We start from the raw sequence: 18,388 nt of genomic DNA, 5'->3' as shown, positions 1-18,388 counted from the left end.
GACGCGGGCGGCCATCACTTGAACGACTGTATCTTTGTCAAATAAGCCCCAATCGGGGTTTAACCAAGCTAGCTAGATAGCCAATGGGAGACTTTGATGACAGAATTTGCCCATGAAGGACCGCCGCGCCACCTTCTTGTTCAAGTGAGCAAGGCACAACAAGGCGAGTCCAAAAATGTATTGTATGCTGCTGCATAAATTATGTAATATGCCAGGGAGATATGTATACTGTAGCTAAGAATGTAATACTAATGTATATTGTGTAGTAAGATGTTGGTAGCCTGTGTTCTTCACCCTATTAATTTGGTCTCCTTTCCCCCCATAACTTAGCCTACTGTTCTGACTTGGGGGTGCACATGTAGCCTATAGCCTGTTTTAGAAAAATGTCATCATTGAATATTGTAAGCGCTTTCATTGTCTGCTTATATGCCCCCTTTATTTATACTACAGTTCTGACTTGCTGTACAGGGGAAATACTGTAAGAACGGCCTGTTCTGAATTCTGTTGCTGTACATTTCAAAAGTGCTGAACAAATAGTTATATTGACTATGTTCGTCCTAGCTCATTAATGTCTTCATTGAAATTACAGATTGCCTCTTATCCACATTTGTTTAACCAAGTCAGCCATATTAGCTGTCTTTTTTTTGTTAAAGGCAGTAAATGAGGCTGAATGAACTGTTTCGCTGACAGACAAGTTGTAGTTGATATTCAGGGGTTGGGACTGCATTGTTTAGTGTTGTGGCTTTGCTGGCATGCAAATAAAAAATGTTTTGTTCAGGTTGCCCCACCATCTCAACGGCTGGCCATGCCTTCCTCCTGGCTACTCCAACCTCGGCCAACAGCTCGATAACTGCATCGATAAAAGACAGTACTGTGCAGCTGTCTTCATCGATCTGGCCAAGGCTTTCGACTCTGTCAATCACCATATTCTTATCGGCAGACTCAGTAGCCTCGGTTTTTCTAATGACTGCCTTGCCTGGTTCTCCAAATACTTTGCAGACAGAGTTCAGTGTGTCAAATCGGAGGGCATGTTGTCCGGTCCTCTGGCAGTCTCTATGGGGGTTCCACAGGGTTTAATTCTCGGGCCGACTCTTTTCTCTGTATATATCAATGATGTTGCTCTTGCTGCGGGGGATTCCCTGATCCACCTCTACGCAGACGACACCATTCTGTATACTTCTGGCCCTTCCTTGGACACTGTGCTATCTAACCTCCAAACGAGCTTCAATGCCATACAACACTCCTTCCGTCACCTCCAACTGCTCTTAAACGCTAGTAAAACCAAATGCATGCTTTTCAACCGTTCGCTGCCTGCACCCGAACGCCCGACTAGCATCACCACCCTGGATGGTTCCGACCTAGAATATGTGGACATCTATAATTACCTAGGTGTCTGGCTAGACTATAAACTCTACTTCCAGACTCATATCAAACATCTCCAATCCAAAAATCAAATCTAGAATCGGCTTTCTATTTTGCAACAAAGCCTACTTCACTCACGCTGCCAAACTTACCCTAGTAAAACTGACTATCCTACCGATCCTCGACTTTGGCGATGTCATCTACAAAATGGCTTCCAATACTCAGCAAACTGGATGCAGTTTATCACAGTGCCATCCGCTTTGTTACCAAAGCCCCTTATACCACCCACCACTGCGACCTGTATGCTCTAGTCGGCTGGCCCTCGCTACATATTCGTCGCCAGACCCACTGGCTCCAGGTCATCTACAAGTCCATGCTAGGTAAAGCTCCGCCTTATCTCAGTTCACTGGTCACGATGGCAACACCCACCCGTAGCACGAGCTCCAGCAGGTGTATCTCACTGATCATCCCTAAAGCCAACACCTCATTTGTCCGCCTTTCCTTCCAGTTCTCTGCTGCCTGTGACTGGAACAAATTGCAAAAATCGTTGAATTTGGAGACTTTTATCTCCCTCACCAACTTTAAACATCTGCTATCTGAGCAGCTAACCGATCGCTGCAGCTGTACATAGTCCATCGGTAAATAGCCCACCCAATTTACCTACCTCATCCCCATACTGTTTTTATTTATTTACTTTTCTGCTCTTTTGCACACAAGTATCTCGACCTGCACATGACCATCTGATCATTTATCACTCCAGTGTTAATCTGCTAAATTGTAATTATTCGTCTACCTCCTCATGCCTTTTGCACACACTGTATATAGACTCTTTTTCTTTTTTTCTACTGTGTTATTGACTTGTTTATTGTTTACTCCATGTGTAACTCTGTGTTGTCTGTTCACACTGCTATGCTTTATCTTGACCAAGTCGCAGTTGTAAATGAGAACTTGTTCTCAACTAGCCTACCTGGTTAAATATTATTTTTTTTAAACGCTAAAATCGCCACTGGTTACCACCCGCCAGCATGGCATTGCTTATTAATCAGAAACAGCTGCAAAGTTACTCCTCTTCATGATAGATGCGCCAAACAGCCTTTTGTGCTCTTTGGTGGGACAAAAATACCATCATCCATTGGATAATTTGTCAATTTATTTATATATGTATTTATTTATATATAAATAAATCTCAATTGTATAAAATTGTATAATTACGTGATATGACATCATTCCGCTACAAGATTAATGGTTTTGACCATTCATCACACTCGCCCTGCTTTGATAGGTGTAACGTTATCGATAATGAAAAGACACCGGTGAAATAAAATTCAAGGAACTTATAGTAAGTAACATGTCATTTGCGGCGTGCATGATCATGAGCAAAGTCATCAAGCCTATAATTTCACTTCCCTTGTGAGAACCATGAGCTGGGCTGGGGTGTAACAATGACAACTTACTCGAATTGTAACGTCAGCCAGGCACATGCTAGCCATCGAAACAAACATTAAACTGACGTAACTAATATTATTAGCTATCTAAATAATGTTAGCTAGAGTCTGTTGGTAATACGTTGTTAACGCCATATAAATAGTTTACACTTATATTCGTTTCATCCCCTGCACTCAATAGTTAAGGCCGCGTTTGTCTCACCTTGATTTGCTATTGTTATTTCTCTCGGGAGATGTCTCATCATCTATGGTGAACTTCCTCTTCATGTTTGCCTTTCTCTTTGGTCTGTCATTCTGCTTCTCTGGTATCGAAATTTGAACCTGTGCTTCACCGGTTTCCTCCATTTGAAAGGCAGAACCAGAAATCAATGTTAAAGGTGAGAATAATAGATAACTATTTATGAAAAAATAATAACAGTACGGATGTTTGAAATTCTTTGAATATGGCGGAAATCTGAACAATGACCAATAAGGAAAGACCTGAGGTTCTAGTTGCTAGGCTATATGGTTAAATGGGAGGGGTCATAACATAAACAGACGACTCTGGGCGGGGCCAGCACCTCTAATAACAATTGGAAATGCTGTTACAATGAACTTGCTTCTATTATCTGCACAAAACAACCCTTAGACACAATTAAATATCAATGCACTCTACCGTGTTTTTGTATTGTAATAGACTAATGTTGTGCATTTCTGCCCTCTTTGATATTTCAGTTCAACAAACAGTTGTGTTCTGCAAGGATTTAAAATATTACATTTATTTTTTTATTTTTTTTTATTTCACCTTTATTTAACCAGGTAGGCAAGTTGAGAACAAGTTCTCATTTACAATTGCGACCTGGCCAAGATAAAGCAAAGCAGTTCGACACATACAACGACACAGAGTTACACATGGAGTAAAACAAACATACAGTCAATAATACAGTATAAACAAGTCTATATACGATGTGAGCAAATGAGGTGAGATAAGGGAGGTAAAGGCAAAAAGGCCATGGTGGCAAAGTAAATATAATATAGCAAGTAAAACACTGGAATGGTAGATTTGCATTGGGAGAATGTGCAAAGTAGAAATAAAAATAATGGGGTGCAAAGGAGCAAAATAAATAAATAAATCAAATACAGTAGGGAAAGAGGTAGTTGTTTGGGCTAAATTATAGGTGGGCTATGTACAGGTGCAGTAATCTGTGAGCTGCTCTGACAGTTGGTGCTTAAAGCTAGTGAGGGAGATAAGTGTTTCCAGTTTCAGAGATTTTTGTAGTTCGTTCCAGTCATTGGCAGCAGAGAACTGGAAGGAGAGGCGGCCAAAGAAATAATTGGTTTTGGGGGTGACTAGAGAGATATACCTGCTGGAGCGTGTGCTACAGGTGGGAGATGCAATGGTGACCAGCGAGCTGAGATAAGGGGGGACTTTACCTAGCAGGGTCTTGTAGATGACATGGAGCCAGTGGGTTTGGCGACGAGTCTGAAGCGAGGACCAGCCAACGAGAGCGTACAGGTCGCAATGGTGGGTAGTATATGGGGCTTTGGTGACAAAACGGATTGCACTGTGATAGACTGCATCCAATTTGTTGAGTAGGGTATTGGAGGCTATTTTGTAAATGACATCGCCAAAGTCGAGGATTGGCAGGATGGTCAGTTTTACAAGGGTATGTTTGGCAGCATGAGTGAAGGATGCTTTGTTGCGAAATAGGAAGCCAATTCTAGATTTAACTTTGGATTGGAGATGTTTGATATGGGTCTGGAAGGAGAGTTTACAGTCTAACCAGACACCTAAGTATTTGTAGTTGTCCACGTATTCTAAGTCAGAGCCGTCCAGAGTAGTAATGTTGGACAGGCGGGTAGGTACAGGTAGCGATCGGTTGAAGAGCATGCATTTAGTTTTACTTGTATTTAAGAGAAATTGGAGGCCACGGAAGGAGAGTTGTATGGCATTGAAGCTTGCCTGGAGGGTTGTTAACACAGTGTCCAAAGAAGGGCCAGAAGTATACAGAATGGTGTCGTCTGCGTAGAGGTGGATCAGAGACTCACCAGCAGCAAGAGCGACCTCATTGATGTATACAGAGAAGAGAGTCGGTCCAAGAATTGAACCCTGTGGCACCCCCATAGAGACTGCCAGAGGTCCGGACAGCAGACCCTCCGATTTGACACACTGAACTCTATCAGAGAAGTAGTTGGTGAACCAGGCGAGGCAATCATTTGAGAAACCAAGGCTGTTGAGTCTGCCGATGAGGATGTGGTGATTGACAGAGTCAAAAGCCTTGGCCAGATCAATGAATACGGCTGCACAGTACTGTCTTTTATCGATGGCGGTTATGATATCGTTTAGTACCGTGAGCATGGCTGAGGTGCACCCGTGACCAGCTCGGAAACGGATTGCACAGTGGAGAAGGTACGGTGGGATTCGAGATGGTCAGTGATCTGTTTATTAACTTGGCTTTCGAAGACTTTAGATAGGCAGGGCAGGATGGATATAGGTCTGCAACAATTTGGGTCTAGGGTGTCACCCCCTTTGAAGAGGGAGATGACCGCGGCAGCTTTCCAATCTTTAGGGATCTCGGACGATACGAAAGAGAGGTTGAACAGACTGGTAATAGGGGTTGCAACAATGGCGGTGGATAATTTTAGAAAGAGAAGGTCCAGATTGTCTAGCCCAGCTGATTTGTACAGGTCCAGGTTTTGCAGCTCTTTCAGAACATCTGCTATCTGGATTTGGGTGAAGGAGAAGCTGGGGAAGCTTGGGCAAGTAGCTGCGGGGGGCGCAGAGCTGTTGGTGGGGTTGGGGTGGCCAGGAGGAAAGCATGGCCAGCCGTAGAGAAATGCTTATTGAAATTCTCGATTATCGAGGATTTATCAGTGGTAACAGTGTTTCCTAGCCTCAGTGCAGTGGAGGTGTTCTTATTCTCCATTGACTTTACAGTGTTCCAACATTTGGGGGAGTTTGAGCTACAGGATGCAAATTTCTGTTTGAAAAAGCTAGTCTTTGCTTTCCTGACTGACTGTGTGTATTGGTTCCTGACTCCCCTGAAAAGTTGCATATCGCAGGAACTATTCGATGCTAGTGCAGTCTACCACAGGATGTTTTTGTGCTGGTCGAGGGCAGTCAGGTCTGGAGTGAACCAAGGGCTATATCTGTTCTTAGTTCTACATTTTTTGAAAGGGGCATGCTTATTTAAGATGGTGCGGAAATTACTTTTAAAGAACGACCAGGCGATGCTAGTTATCAACTAGAATAAACGTGAATCTGTTTAATTTTCATGAATACAACTTGTCCTTACCTATTTTGTCTTCAACCTAGCCAATACAGGCTCCACAGGAGGCTGGTGAGGGGAGAATGGCTCATAATACCACAGGTTTGATGTGTTTTTTACCGTTCATTCCATTCCAGCAATTACAATGAGCCTGTCCTCCCCAATTAGGTTATAAAATAATGATATGATTTGAAATTGCATAGTATCTCAGCTAATAATCATGTACACAGAATGACCTCGGGTCCAAGTTGTACCTCTGTAGCGCTCGAATGTGGAGAGGCACTTATTTTTCTTCCTTTGCCTCCTCCTCTTCCTCTCCCAGTTCAACTGCATTCTCTGGGATGGTCTCCAAGTTCAACTCCATGATCATGTTCATACTACCATGCTAACCACCATCAATGACATCGCCCACACCTTTATCTACACCTAACAACACACTAAATGAATAGATACCGGTTGTGCACTGCATGTCTTGCCAGACCCGGAGAGTGACATGGTAACACAGGCGACAGAGACGCCGAGCAGAGACAAGATAAACTTCCACAACTTTAAAATCTTATTGAAAACATCAGGCTTCCTTGGAAGTCATTCATCCCACATTACAGAACAGGAACCTTCCCGGTTTAACATTCTGTACTCAGTAGACGCCATCTTCTGTGGTTCTGTGCGGTGTCTGGTACAAGCCCAGCAATAAAAAGCCTTTCCTGTTTCCATGATCATGTTATAAAGAACGTGTTGGATTGTGTTGAGTGCTGCTAGGTATAACAGTGATTCAATCTGTTATGAGTGAGGGTATTGTGAAAAGACTTGTTATGATCCCTTGAGCTCTGATAAGTTTTATACATAGCAGAGCAGGGTTATATAGTTCACATGCAGGTTCAGAACCACGGACACAAATATGATAACATACACACAGAAAAATGTATAAGTATGCACTATCAATTCAGTTTTATTGAACATTTATTCAATAAAAACTTTAAAACTGTCCCACTGGAAATGAGCTCCTGTCCAACTGTCCAATCTGTAGAGCAGACCCTGTGACACGTACAATATGAACATTCATCAAATTCATTTCCTGTCTGCTTGACTGTAGAGTTGACGTGTAGACATCGTGAAGACATTGAGGCATTGATCCCCAGTCATTATAACCGATTTCAAATGGTGCTAGAAGGCTGTAAGGGGCTCTAAACACCAGAGGAAATCAGTCATCCTTTAAAGGGGAGAGAGAGAGAGAGAGAGAGGATGGCTCCAATAGACTGACTGACACTACCAGAGGCCCAGTGCTGTTCTCCTGTCCCCAAGAACACTGATTTCAAATGGTGCTAGACACTGGGAACATTAATCTAAACCACCATGTGAAACCAGCCTCTGGGGGAAGACTTTCCCTGCCGGACAATAGGGATGCAGTGGTTGCGTGGCAGCAGCAAAGATTTTGGAGGACACTTTGCTTATTTAGAAACTCTGTGCAGCAGTTGTGACATGGATGACAAGTAGATTTACAAAGACAGTCCACTCATTTGGCATAGCATTTCAATGCGTAACCTTACGCAAACACAATAATTATCCTTGTAAAGTGATCTGTCAGTACAGAAAGTGATCGTGACAGTGCTTTGCTTTTGCAGGAAGTCATTCTGATGAATGTCGTTGCCATGGTAGCCCAGCGATGAGGACAGCTGACGTGTGACATCATCCTCCACACTTTGGACACTGCCTCTTAACAGTAGAGCTGTGAAGAAGATCTGCAGCAACATTATAAGAATAATATCATATCTTTAGATACTATTCTCGTCACGTCAACATAAAGAAAACATAACACATTACAATATTAGACAGTATAAGACAATGATACAATTTTGTATGCACAATTCATTACAGCAATCATTATCTATCAACAATAAATGACTGTAAGAAATAAGTAACAACATCTAACCAGTCTACTCGTCTTCTATTCTAGAACTCATCCAACAAACATGAGTGTTACAATGTTACTCACCCACCCAACTAACTGTTGTTCTCAGAGCTCAGCGACCTCTCTGCCTGCCAAAGGTCCTGGGAAAAACACATAGAAACACCACATGACCACAGAGTGTGAGTGAGTGAGTGAGTGAGTGTGTGTGTGTGTGTGTCTGTGTGTGTTTGGGCAAACACTCCACATCCATGAGTAACCAAACAAACTACTCTCACAGCCACTAAACACTAGTCGTGATATCTTACCTGTTTTACAGTGCTTGCCTCATAGCCTTACAATAGCTTCCTTATTGTGTCCTGCTTATTGTACCTGTCCTGCAGGTATCTATGGACACGGCAGGGCACAGTGACACACCGCTGTGCACCTCCCCAAACCCTATTTCTATTTACAATGGGGCTAGTGTTGACGATGACATCATGACCACCCACCACACACAAACACACACGTGTGTTTCACATAGGGCGTGGCAGGCTGCACACACACCTGTGTATCCCACCTGATCTTCATCATATCACATTCAGGTGGAGGAATGTACAGTGAGTGAACAGATCACAGCTGGGGTGTCCAGTGTCGGAGAAAATGACTGGGACACAAAGAGCTCTGTGCTGTGTGATTATGAGAACCAGGCCAAAACACTTACGTAACCATGGCGTCGCCATGACAACACAGCTTAATAGCAGTTGGTCACAGAGGTTCTCACAGTCAATCACAGGTGTCTGAATGCTGGGTGTTGGATGACCTATAATGGTCATATAGCATAGTGTATGTCAGAGCATGTTGTAAATAAGGAAAACACAGTTGGATGGAACAGTATCATCACAACGTGGCACTTTTCTACAATCCTGCCTTTGGACACTAGGGGGAGGCATAACATCTCATAAACCACACCATAAGTAGTCACCCACCAGCACGTAGCATGGTAGGGGAGAGGAAAGAGAGAAGCCAACCTCAAACCTAACAACAACAACACCCTGTGGGATGAATGAATACGTAAGAGACAGATTTCAACTCTACCGCTCCCTCCCCCCCATGTGAAAGGAGCCCTTGTGAGGTTTGGCCATTGTGCTTTCTGTTTCATTCTCTCCCAGGAAGTAACATGCAGAGATAGAGACTCCCACACACCAGCCCGGCAGGCCCTAGCTGCTGCGGGTGACGGTAATGTCCCCCTTCCTGCTGCTGCTCCTCCATTCCTTCACTCAGGGTATCAAAAAGATCAAGAGAGAGCAAGAAAGAGAGAGAGTGACGGTGGTGTGTTTATATAACAGCCTGGATGGTGGTGGAGAGGGGTGGGGGGGGGTAATTTTCCTGAAAATTATATGAGATTCCTTTTTCAGGGAGAGGCCGGCCTATTCCTATGCTGGGCAGAGTAGCATCTTTCTTTTGTCCAAACTTGTATGGGCACATCTGCCTTGCGGCACACCTATTTAGTGAGATTAGACTTGATCTTATACTCATCCAAAAAAGTGACACACGGTTATTAATTTGTTAGTTTCAGAAAGGGGTGGAAACGGTATGTGCTGCAAGACGTCCACTCTGAGTTTCAAACACACATAAACGCCTCACACAAGAGGAGGAGACAGACAGAGCTCTGTGGATGTGGGGTGACTGCGAGAGGGTAGATTGTGGTCAAGGTGCATAAGAGGAGGATGATGGAGGGTTGACTCTGGAAAGGATGTTCTCATCTTTACACAGGAAGAATTACTCACTGCCAGTATGATAATCAGACGACAAGGTTACCCCTCCTGCCGGATATGGCGTTACTTACCTACGGGTTGTGTGTGTGTGTGTGTGTGTGTGTGTGTGTGTGTGTGTGTGTGTGTGTGTGTGTGTGTGTGTGTGTGTGTGTGTGAGTGGGAGGGTAAAAAGATTATGAGTCATCAGTCAGAGATGGGACTCACTATAGCGGAATAGAGAGGACACACTGCTGAGGTGTTAAAACAGTGAGTCATCCAGAGCTTTATGAGGCCTGATGACTGACTCCTCTCTAAGTTCTCCTGTCTTCAACAGGCAGCACGTCAAACCCCTCTATCCCCCTGGGACAACATCATCACTGACCTGAGCGTATCCTTCATTCCCGTAAAGATAGCATCTGAGCCATTATATTGACATAACTGTTCCAGGAACTGTGTAGCGGAATGCAGTGCTGAAGAGGCTCAAATGAGTGACTGGCATTTCATCAGAGACAGTGAATCAGTGTTGACATACTACTGATTAATACCTTCCCTGCCAGTCTTTTCAGAACCCCTGGAAACTCTGGCTTAAGTCTCTTTATTGGATTCCTGATCAAGAAAGTCTATGGAAAGTCAATGGGAGAAGCTAAAGGAGGCGGTTGCACATTGAAACAGATCTTTCATGATAGAGTACACAGCCAACATGCACAGGTGTCCATGATGTGAATATTGGGTGTGTGTGTTTCTGTGTGTGCGCGTACGTGTCAATCTGCATAGGATGTTACAAAACAGGAGTGCCAACTGAGTAATGATAATGAAGGAGACTGCAGCCCCATCAAAGACCCTGTGCTGAATAGTATGTGAACCGTGACAGATGACGCCACACGTTCAGTACAGATGTGGTGATAAGGCATTAAACTGGATGATGGGGCCATTCTCTGAGGGCCATTCCAGGAGTTAACCAATAAAGACCCTCCATTACTGGATAAGTGTCTCTGTCAGTAGCCCTTTCCAGATAATGCGGTTAAGCCTAGCGTGTATCGCTGGGTTCATGTGTGTGTTAATGTGCATTAGCGCGAGAGCGCTAGCTGCGCTATGGGTTCATGCATGGGCCATGCAGAGCAATAGGCTGTACTGATGGCAGGTATTAGCCCACTGTGTGGAGCTATGCTAATGGCAGATCAGTCTGATGGAGGGAGAACAGAACATCCATCATGGTTCTGGAGTAAGTGGGGGCTTTTAATCAAATACTATCAAACATGCATCTATGCAGTAAGCGAGGAATACAGTACAGTACCAGACTTTTGAATGCCACACACACACACACACACACACACACACACACACACACACACACACACACACACACACACACACACACACACACACACACACACACACACACACACACGAAAATAAGCCCACATCATAAGATAAGATTTAAGAGTTCCTGGATTTTCAGAACACACACAAGGCAGGCTGACGTTTCTCCATAACCATCCAAAGTATTTTTCCACTGTCAGAGAAAAAGAGGACAATAACAAGTGCGTCTCCTTGCTTGCAAGAGAATCTTAAATATCTGGCTTTGTTTGGATCCAGTTCCGGGAACGGGACGAACGTTGCTCCATTTTCTGTGCCACTTTAAGCCGGGAGGACACGTCTTTCGCGGAAACAGATAAACAATCTTAACATCCGAATTGGAGCATGGTTAAAAAATAGCCCTTGTTTTTCTGCGTATGAGACTGAAAGGCTCTGGAAATGTGCGAGAGAGAAAAACAGAGACTCTCTTCACCTCCAGCTCAGGAGCAGGCTGCCAGGGAGCCAGAGAGGGATGAGTAGGCCATAGAGAGGGCGGGGGGGGGGGGGGGGGGGGGGGGGGGCAAGCCAGGAAGAGGGGGTGTATTGTGGGGCTCTGGGTGACGTGTGTGACCCTCGGAGGGGCTAGATGACGGCAGGGTGAGTCACTAAACCTAGATGACGGTGGTAGCAGGAATGATGTGGCATTCAGGACTGCTGTGATCAGCCTCCTGTTTATCTCCACACCTCCCAACTGACAGGGTGTGTGTTTGTGTGTGTATTGCAAGAGAGGGGAAAGGGGGGAACCATCACCCTCCTTGGAATTAAGCTGAGACAAAACTCACACATCTTGACAAAGTGGTTCACGTTTACAGTAAACCAATTATACACAGATGTGTTATCGTAATTTGATCACTGTGTTGTCAGAGAATTTTGCAGTGCAACAGGAAATGCAAATTGTAGTGTATTTGAGGTTTAAAAAGGCTTCTTAAGTTAAATTTCCACTTTAAATTGTCAGACTTGATTAAAAACATATTTTTTTAAATGAATCAGCCCCTATAAAAACATCCATTATTTACAATCCACATAATAATTCACATTTCCTGTTCCTGCAGGATTATTTTCCTGCAGTGCGAAACTGGTCAAATTAAGATAGTATATCTGTACAGTACAGTCTTAGTCTCTGACAAACATCTGCCACAGCAAACTGAGGACTGTTATTTTCTTACTAAAGCCCTAAAATCCATTTGAGATGGGACACATTTGCTTTTAATTTTGACACAGTTATCTGCAGCCCACAAACACTGAGTCACAACAACAACACACACACGCACACACACACGCACACACACATACATACACACAAAGCAGGCGGACTCCCTGTTGGCCCATCGCCAAGGCAACTTCCCAAAAAGAGAGCTCCTTTTTACCGTAAACTAATTTTCCAGAAAGCCCCAGCCGGCTTCAACAGCAGCCACGCTATGACTGTACAACATTGTTTATGAAGAGAGAAATCTTCACGTTTAGACATCTGATAGTACTGTGTAGGCGTGTGTTTGAGTGAGTGGGGAATGGTTGATGATTAGGCAAGAACTTTATGTCACGGTCTCCATAGAAGAATATATAATTTCTCTATCGTTGGATATGCAGATGGCAAATGAGCCAACTATTTCTGACCTCCCCCCAGCACCATAGCGGTTCTCCTCAAAGGCGCCCAGTGTTTGCTTGCTGGCTCACGGCCAGTCCAAAGCCCTCGGAGTCTGAGCACTTCTCTCTTCCACCTCTAAAATCAACGACTGTACATCTGAAGAGCATTCCTCAGGCTCCTCTCCTTCCCTACAAATCATTCCTCAGGCTCCTCTCCTTCCTTATAAATCATTCCTCAGGCTCCTCTCCTTCCCTATAAATCATTCATCAGGCACCTCTCCCTCCCTACAAATCATTCCTCAGGCTCCTCTCCCTCCCTACAAATCATTCCTCAGGCACCTCTCCCTCCCTACAAATCATTCCTCAGGCTCCTCTCCTTCCCTATAAATCATTCCTCAGGCACCTCTCCCTCCCTACAAATCATTCCTCAGGCACCTCTCCTTCCCTACAAATCATTCCTCAGGCACCTCTCCGTCCCTACAAATCAATAACTACAGGACGTTTTTGATCTCCGCCTGCCTCAATATCTAAAGGTTCAATCCCTCTGTGTCGCAGTGCCACTCCATAGAGAGAGAGAAAGAGCGAGAGAGAGAGAGCGAGAGAGAGCGACAGAAAGAGAGAGAGAGAGAGAGAGAGAGAGAGAGAGAGAGAGAGAGAGAAACTAGCCACAGGTGTAAGCATATCCACATGCCAGAATGTTATTTTTCCTGAATATATGTGTACGTGGTTCCCAGTATATGATAAGCTTTGTCATAATACCATCTTTATCTGATTATTCAGTTTATAGTGCACTGTAAGGACTATATAGGGCCACTCCTCTAACGGTCATTAGAGTACACAGGTAGTGTGACGCAGGTACTGCATGAAGCACAGGTACACGGCAGCACAGCCTGGTGGTGTCATAAATGTTCACGCGTGCTTTTCCAGTACTATGGTCATTTATCACCGCTGTTAACCTTGTCAAAAACATTTGTTACTGGGAAGAACTCTCACACTGCTTGTATCGATCACCACCCCTTGTGTTTACGGTGTGCCGTCTGATCAGAGAGGGAATAAGGAAAGAGGAAGCCTACTCTAAGACATGTAAACCCCTTCTTGGCAGTGAGCCAGAAGGAGAGGAGACGATCCATCATGCTCAGTGTCATATAGAACATCACGCCGGCTTCCTCATATCATAGAAGGACATAGATTCTCTATACATTAACGTATGTCATCAGCTGTGATGACGACATCCGACTACCATAGAAGAGTGTGTCATCACTTTGCGGAGGAAAACAGTGTGGAAATATTAAAGCCCATATCTATTTTCAGACTTGAGGCTATGTTCTGGAACAAAAGGCCAGAAGCACTGAGCTCTAGTCTCCCTCCAGTGTCCTCAACATTCTGCCGTTGCTAAGTGACCCCTGACCCTGTTGTCGCCAAGGGAACAATGACGCTAATGGGAGCTCTGACAGAGTGATAGCTACAGAGGGGTGCGTGTGTGTGTGTGTGTGTGGAACAGGCTGGCCTGGTTTCCCGCAACACTCAGGGCTTGATGTGTAGACACCCTTGGGACCAGCCAAACAGTGACCGTTCTCCAGCATGTGTGGGAGCGAGCTTCACCGCTTCAGAACTGTGTGTGTTCTGCTTCAACTGAGAAGTCGTCACAGGTGAATTTGACCCGTAAACATGGACTGCCACACATAAACACACCTGATGACATTAGCAAAACCGTTCGAACTGAAACAAACTGTTCTCGACCACCCCCACATGGAAGTGATGTCATAGTCAAATCAAGTCACTTCCTGTGCTATTGTGAGAACACTCAATTGACGCCCATTGATGCTTTGTGTCTCTGTGTAAGGCCCACAAAAAACATGTTTTCAGAAATCATCCCCTGGAGGTGTATTTATCAGAGGTAGGAGAAAAAGGAATTCCCTGTGTTTTACAGTTACAGACACCAGTATTGGAAAGGAGGGACACACAACTCATATTTAATATTCTGTTGACCTACCCTTTACCCTATCTACAGTACTGGATCCAACTCCATCTATCACAACTTAACAATCACCCCTCAATCTCTGTAACACCCCCTCCCCCTGCTCTCCATCTCATTCCTTCTCTTTTTCTTTTTATTTCCCTCCCTCCCTCCCTCCCTCCCTCCCTCCCTCCCTCCCTCCCTCCGAGACGTAACAGGTATTCATTCCACTACAACAAAGCTGTGAGACGTGGCAGAGTGTGTGTGCATCACCAGAGGGGTGGGTCAGAGCAGGCCAGATTTGGTTACCATCCACTGACGCACATTCACACAGAGACACACACAGATGTAAACAAATACACACACCCACAAAAACACAAACACGCATACTCTACACAATACTAACATACAATGAAGAAACGCAGGCACTGACAGACACACAAATAAAACAATTCTGAATGGAAATACATCCGCACACACACACTAATTAGTCATTAACAGGACCATGACAAACAGGTCACGGCTTCCCGTATGGTCCTTAGTAAATAAATAGGTTTACTCACTGTCCCCTGTGGCGTACAGTAGAGCTGTCCAGTTAGTCTGCTGACTGAATGAGGGCTGTTTGTCATATCCTCCACAGCCTCCCATTTCCTGAGAAAGCACAAGAATACCAGCCGAGTCATCAACGTGTCACTAGCTTTGATTTTTGCGATTGCAAGAATACGATGTCTGGCTATGCAAGACAAGGGGGTCAGTAGTGGGAAATATCAGAGTGACCTTCCTCCATGGGTGTCCCCCTCTGTCCACTCCTACCTCTGTCCACCTGGATGAGTCTGTCCCCTCTCCTGTCCTCTCCTCTGACTCCTGCTCTACCAAACACAGAGGGTATGTCTTTCTCTCCTCTGACTCCTGCTCTACCAAACACAGAGGGTATGTCTTTCTCTCCTCTGACTCCTGCTCTACCAAACACAGAGGGTATGTCTTTCTCTCCTCTGACTCCTGCTCTACCAAACACAGAGGGTATGTCTTTCTCTCCTCTGACTCCTGCTCTACCAAACACAGAGGGTATGTCTTTCTCTCCTCTGACTCCTGCTCTACCAAACACAGAGGGTATGTCTTTCTCAGCGACCAACAAAAACTAGTAAAGAAAAGGAAGCCCACAACCATGTGAGAAAGTGTAGCACTGCTAAGTGGTGTGTGTGTGTGTGTGTGTTTGAGAGAGACAGTACCTTTACTCTACCTCCCCTGACACTCCCTCTCTCTCCCTCTCTCTCTCCCACACGCACACTTCATGCCCACAGGCATGGCTGCAATGTGTGTTCCTGGGCACGGTGTGATGCCAAACACTCCACTACAGGAAGCTGGAGAGGAGCCCAGCCAAGCCAGGAGGAGAACTGGGAATACCAGGAGAAATGGGAATAGCCACAGGCTTGGGCACTCCACAGGGCTGTTGACAAGCAAACAGCAGAGACCACCAACCAAAAAGTGAAGAGGAAGACAACTAAACAACTACATATTATCCACAGATTATTGTCAATCCCATTTATCAGTTCCCAAGTGTTAGCTATTCCTTAAAGAGCATATTCCCTAGTAGGGCGGCGATCGTTGGTCAAGTGGGGCAATTCCAATGTAGCCCCAATTTAGTCTGTAAGTGATAACAAAATGAGAGGCCTGTTTCTGTGGTGATGTAGGAACAGAGGAGGGCTCCACCCCTGAGTGACCACGACTCATATCTCTGTACACACTTGGCATTGTGGGAAACCGGACCCAGTTCACATGCTCTCTCAGTGGTATCCAACTTTTTTTCTCTCTTTCTTTCTTTCTTTCTTTCTTTCTTTCTTTCTTTCTTTCTTTCTTTCTTTCTTTCTTTCTTTCTTTCTTTCTTTCTTTCTTTCTTTCTTTCTTTCTTTCTTTCTTTCTTTCTTTCTTTCTTTCTTTCTCACACACACACACACACACACACACACACACACACACACACACACACACACACACACACACACACACACACACAAACACACACACACACACACACACACACACACACACACACACACACACACGTAAACAACCATGCCATTGACCCTGACCTGTCTACTAACCCTGAAGTGGAGACCCAAGCTGACCTGACTGAATCTGGGCCACTCTAGTGAGGCACAAAGACAGCTCCAGTCCCCATACATCCAGAGCCATGAGAACAGGAGCTTCATTTTCAAGTAGAGGGACATGATCTATGGCCACAAACACACTGCTAAGTCTGACCAGCAGAGATAAGCATGTGTGTGTGTGTGTGTGTCACCTGAGAGACAAGCAGGTTTTAAGCTCCCCCGGCCTCCCCCTACAGTGAATCAGCCATACTGACAGAATGAGGCCTTTCTATTACAGCAGACACACACACAGTAGGACAATCCAGGTGTGTTCACCTATCATCCGATAGGGAGAAGGAAGGAGCCCCTACCTGAATTAGTCCAGTATAAATCACAAACTTTGCCATGCCCTTACCTTCTATGTAAGAGTGTGCTTGTGTAGATACAGGTTTACGAGTGTGTGGGCGTTGCGGGTGTTAGGTCAAGGTACAGTGGTGCGTGCCACACCCACCCCTCCCAGCCATTCACACGCTGATTCCAAGAACATACGGAGGTGTGAGGAGGAGCCTCACAGAAACACAAAACCAGCTGAGTCAACAGCTATAGTTACCTCAGGTGTAGGTGTGTGTGTGTGTGTGTCTCTGTGAGATTGGTCTCAGAAACCGGAATGTTGCACAATAAATCTGATTCAAACACGCCTTGGAATGTCTTGTCCATTCTAATGTCCCTTGGAGTCCCTTTCTAATTGATATGGGCTCCTAACTGAGTTGACCCGTTCACAACCGTACAGTAGGTAGGTTAACTCCCTCTCTAGCCTCTTGTATTACACAGCAATCAACCAGCGTGATTAGAGGAGGAGGAGATATAACGGAGATAAATGACCTCAGTCATTACAGGGAATAGACAGACTACATCATAGTTCCCTACTAATGACTAAGCACAGAGCTGCACCATATCATCACTAACCTAGCCAAAGGTTAGCCTAAAGCCAAGCTCTGGCAGTAGGTGAACAATGAGTTCTGAGAATAAGCGGCGGCATTTGAATAATCACGCATTCCACTTATTAAGATCATGATTTGAATCTCCTCTGAATCTGTCCTGGCTTGCAGTGATGTGTTCCAATATGACTCCATGTCCTTGGAACGAAAACACACTAACAAACTCCCTGTAATATATTATAAACACGAAAAAATTAAAATAGAAAAAGGAACCTACTGTTGCTGTGAGACTGTCAGCCACCTGCTCTCTTCACATCCTGTGTCCGTCCTGAGAAGGAGAGGAGAGAGGGAAAGAGACGGAAGGAGAGAGAGGGAAAGAGACGGAAGGAGAGAGTAGAAATAGAGAGATAATGGGAGAGAAAGGGGAGAGAGACTGAGTGAGAGGAAACAGACAAAAAGAGAAGGAGAGAAAAACAGAGTAAGTTCCAGTGAGCTCCAGAGGGGGGGTCCCTGCCTGTCTCTCTTCCCCAGCAGAGTACCTCTAAGTCCCTGAGGCTGTGCTGCGAGAGCAGCCTGTCCTGGAGCTCTCCACTCAGCGGGTGAGTGTGTCTGTGGTGAGAGAGTGCAAGAGAGAGAGAGAGCGTGTGTGAGAAAGAGAGAGTGTGCGCACTGCTCAGTCATACAGATCATGACCAGTCAAGTCATTCCTGCTCAGTGAGTCAACAGGCAGTGAGCCTCACTCTCTCTCTTCCTCTCCCCCTCATCCTCT

The 18,388-nt window shown here is 45.0% G+C and overlaps 1 protein-coding gene and 1 long non-coding RNA gene across 4 annotated transcripts in view; both read right to left on the bottom strand.

The window, feature by feature from the left end:
* Positions 1 to 3,247, bottom strand: part of LOC110490374 (neuroepithelial cell-transforming gene 1 protein) — a 31,333-nt gene extending 28,086 nt beyond the window's left edge. For both annotated transcript variants that reach the window (XM_036944735.1, XM_036944734.1), the window contains exon 1: positions 3,010 to 3,247. In XM_036944735.1, coding sequence (XP_036800630.1) covers positions 3,010 to 3,052 — 43 coding nt within the window. In that variant the 5' untranslated portion in view covers positions 3,053 to 3,247. The remainder of the gene's footprint in view (positions 1 to 3,009) is intronic.
* A 3,733-nt stretch (positions 3,248 to 6,980) lies between these two features.
* Positions 6,981 to 16,482, bottom strand: LOC110490373. Of its 2 annotated transcripts, XR_005036135.1 has the most exons (3): positions 15,158 to 16,482; positions 8,049 to 8,104; positions 6,981 to 7,794 (listed from the first exon to the last, which is right to left on the bottom strand). It is a non-coding gene; the product is annotated as an uncharacterized LOC110490373 (long non-coding RNA). The 2 variants fall into 2 exon arrangements; XR_005036134.1 differs by having other exon boundaries at positions 6,981 to 8,104.
* Between the last annotated feature and the right edge of the window lie 1,906 nt (positions 16,483 to 18,388).

This window comes from Oncorhynchus mykiss, chromosome 15, assembly GCF_013265735.2.
Source record: "Oncorhynchus mykiss isolate Arlee chromosome 15, USDA_OmykA_1.1, whole genome shotgun sequence".
NCBI lineage: Eukaryota > Metazoa > Chordata > Actinopteri > Salmoniformes > Salmonidae > Oncorhynchus > Oncorhynchus mykiss.
The sequence above is the reverse complement of the archived record's forward strand: the minus strand, read 5'-3'. Positions and strand labels throughout refer to the sequence as shown.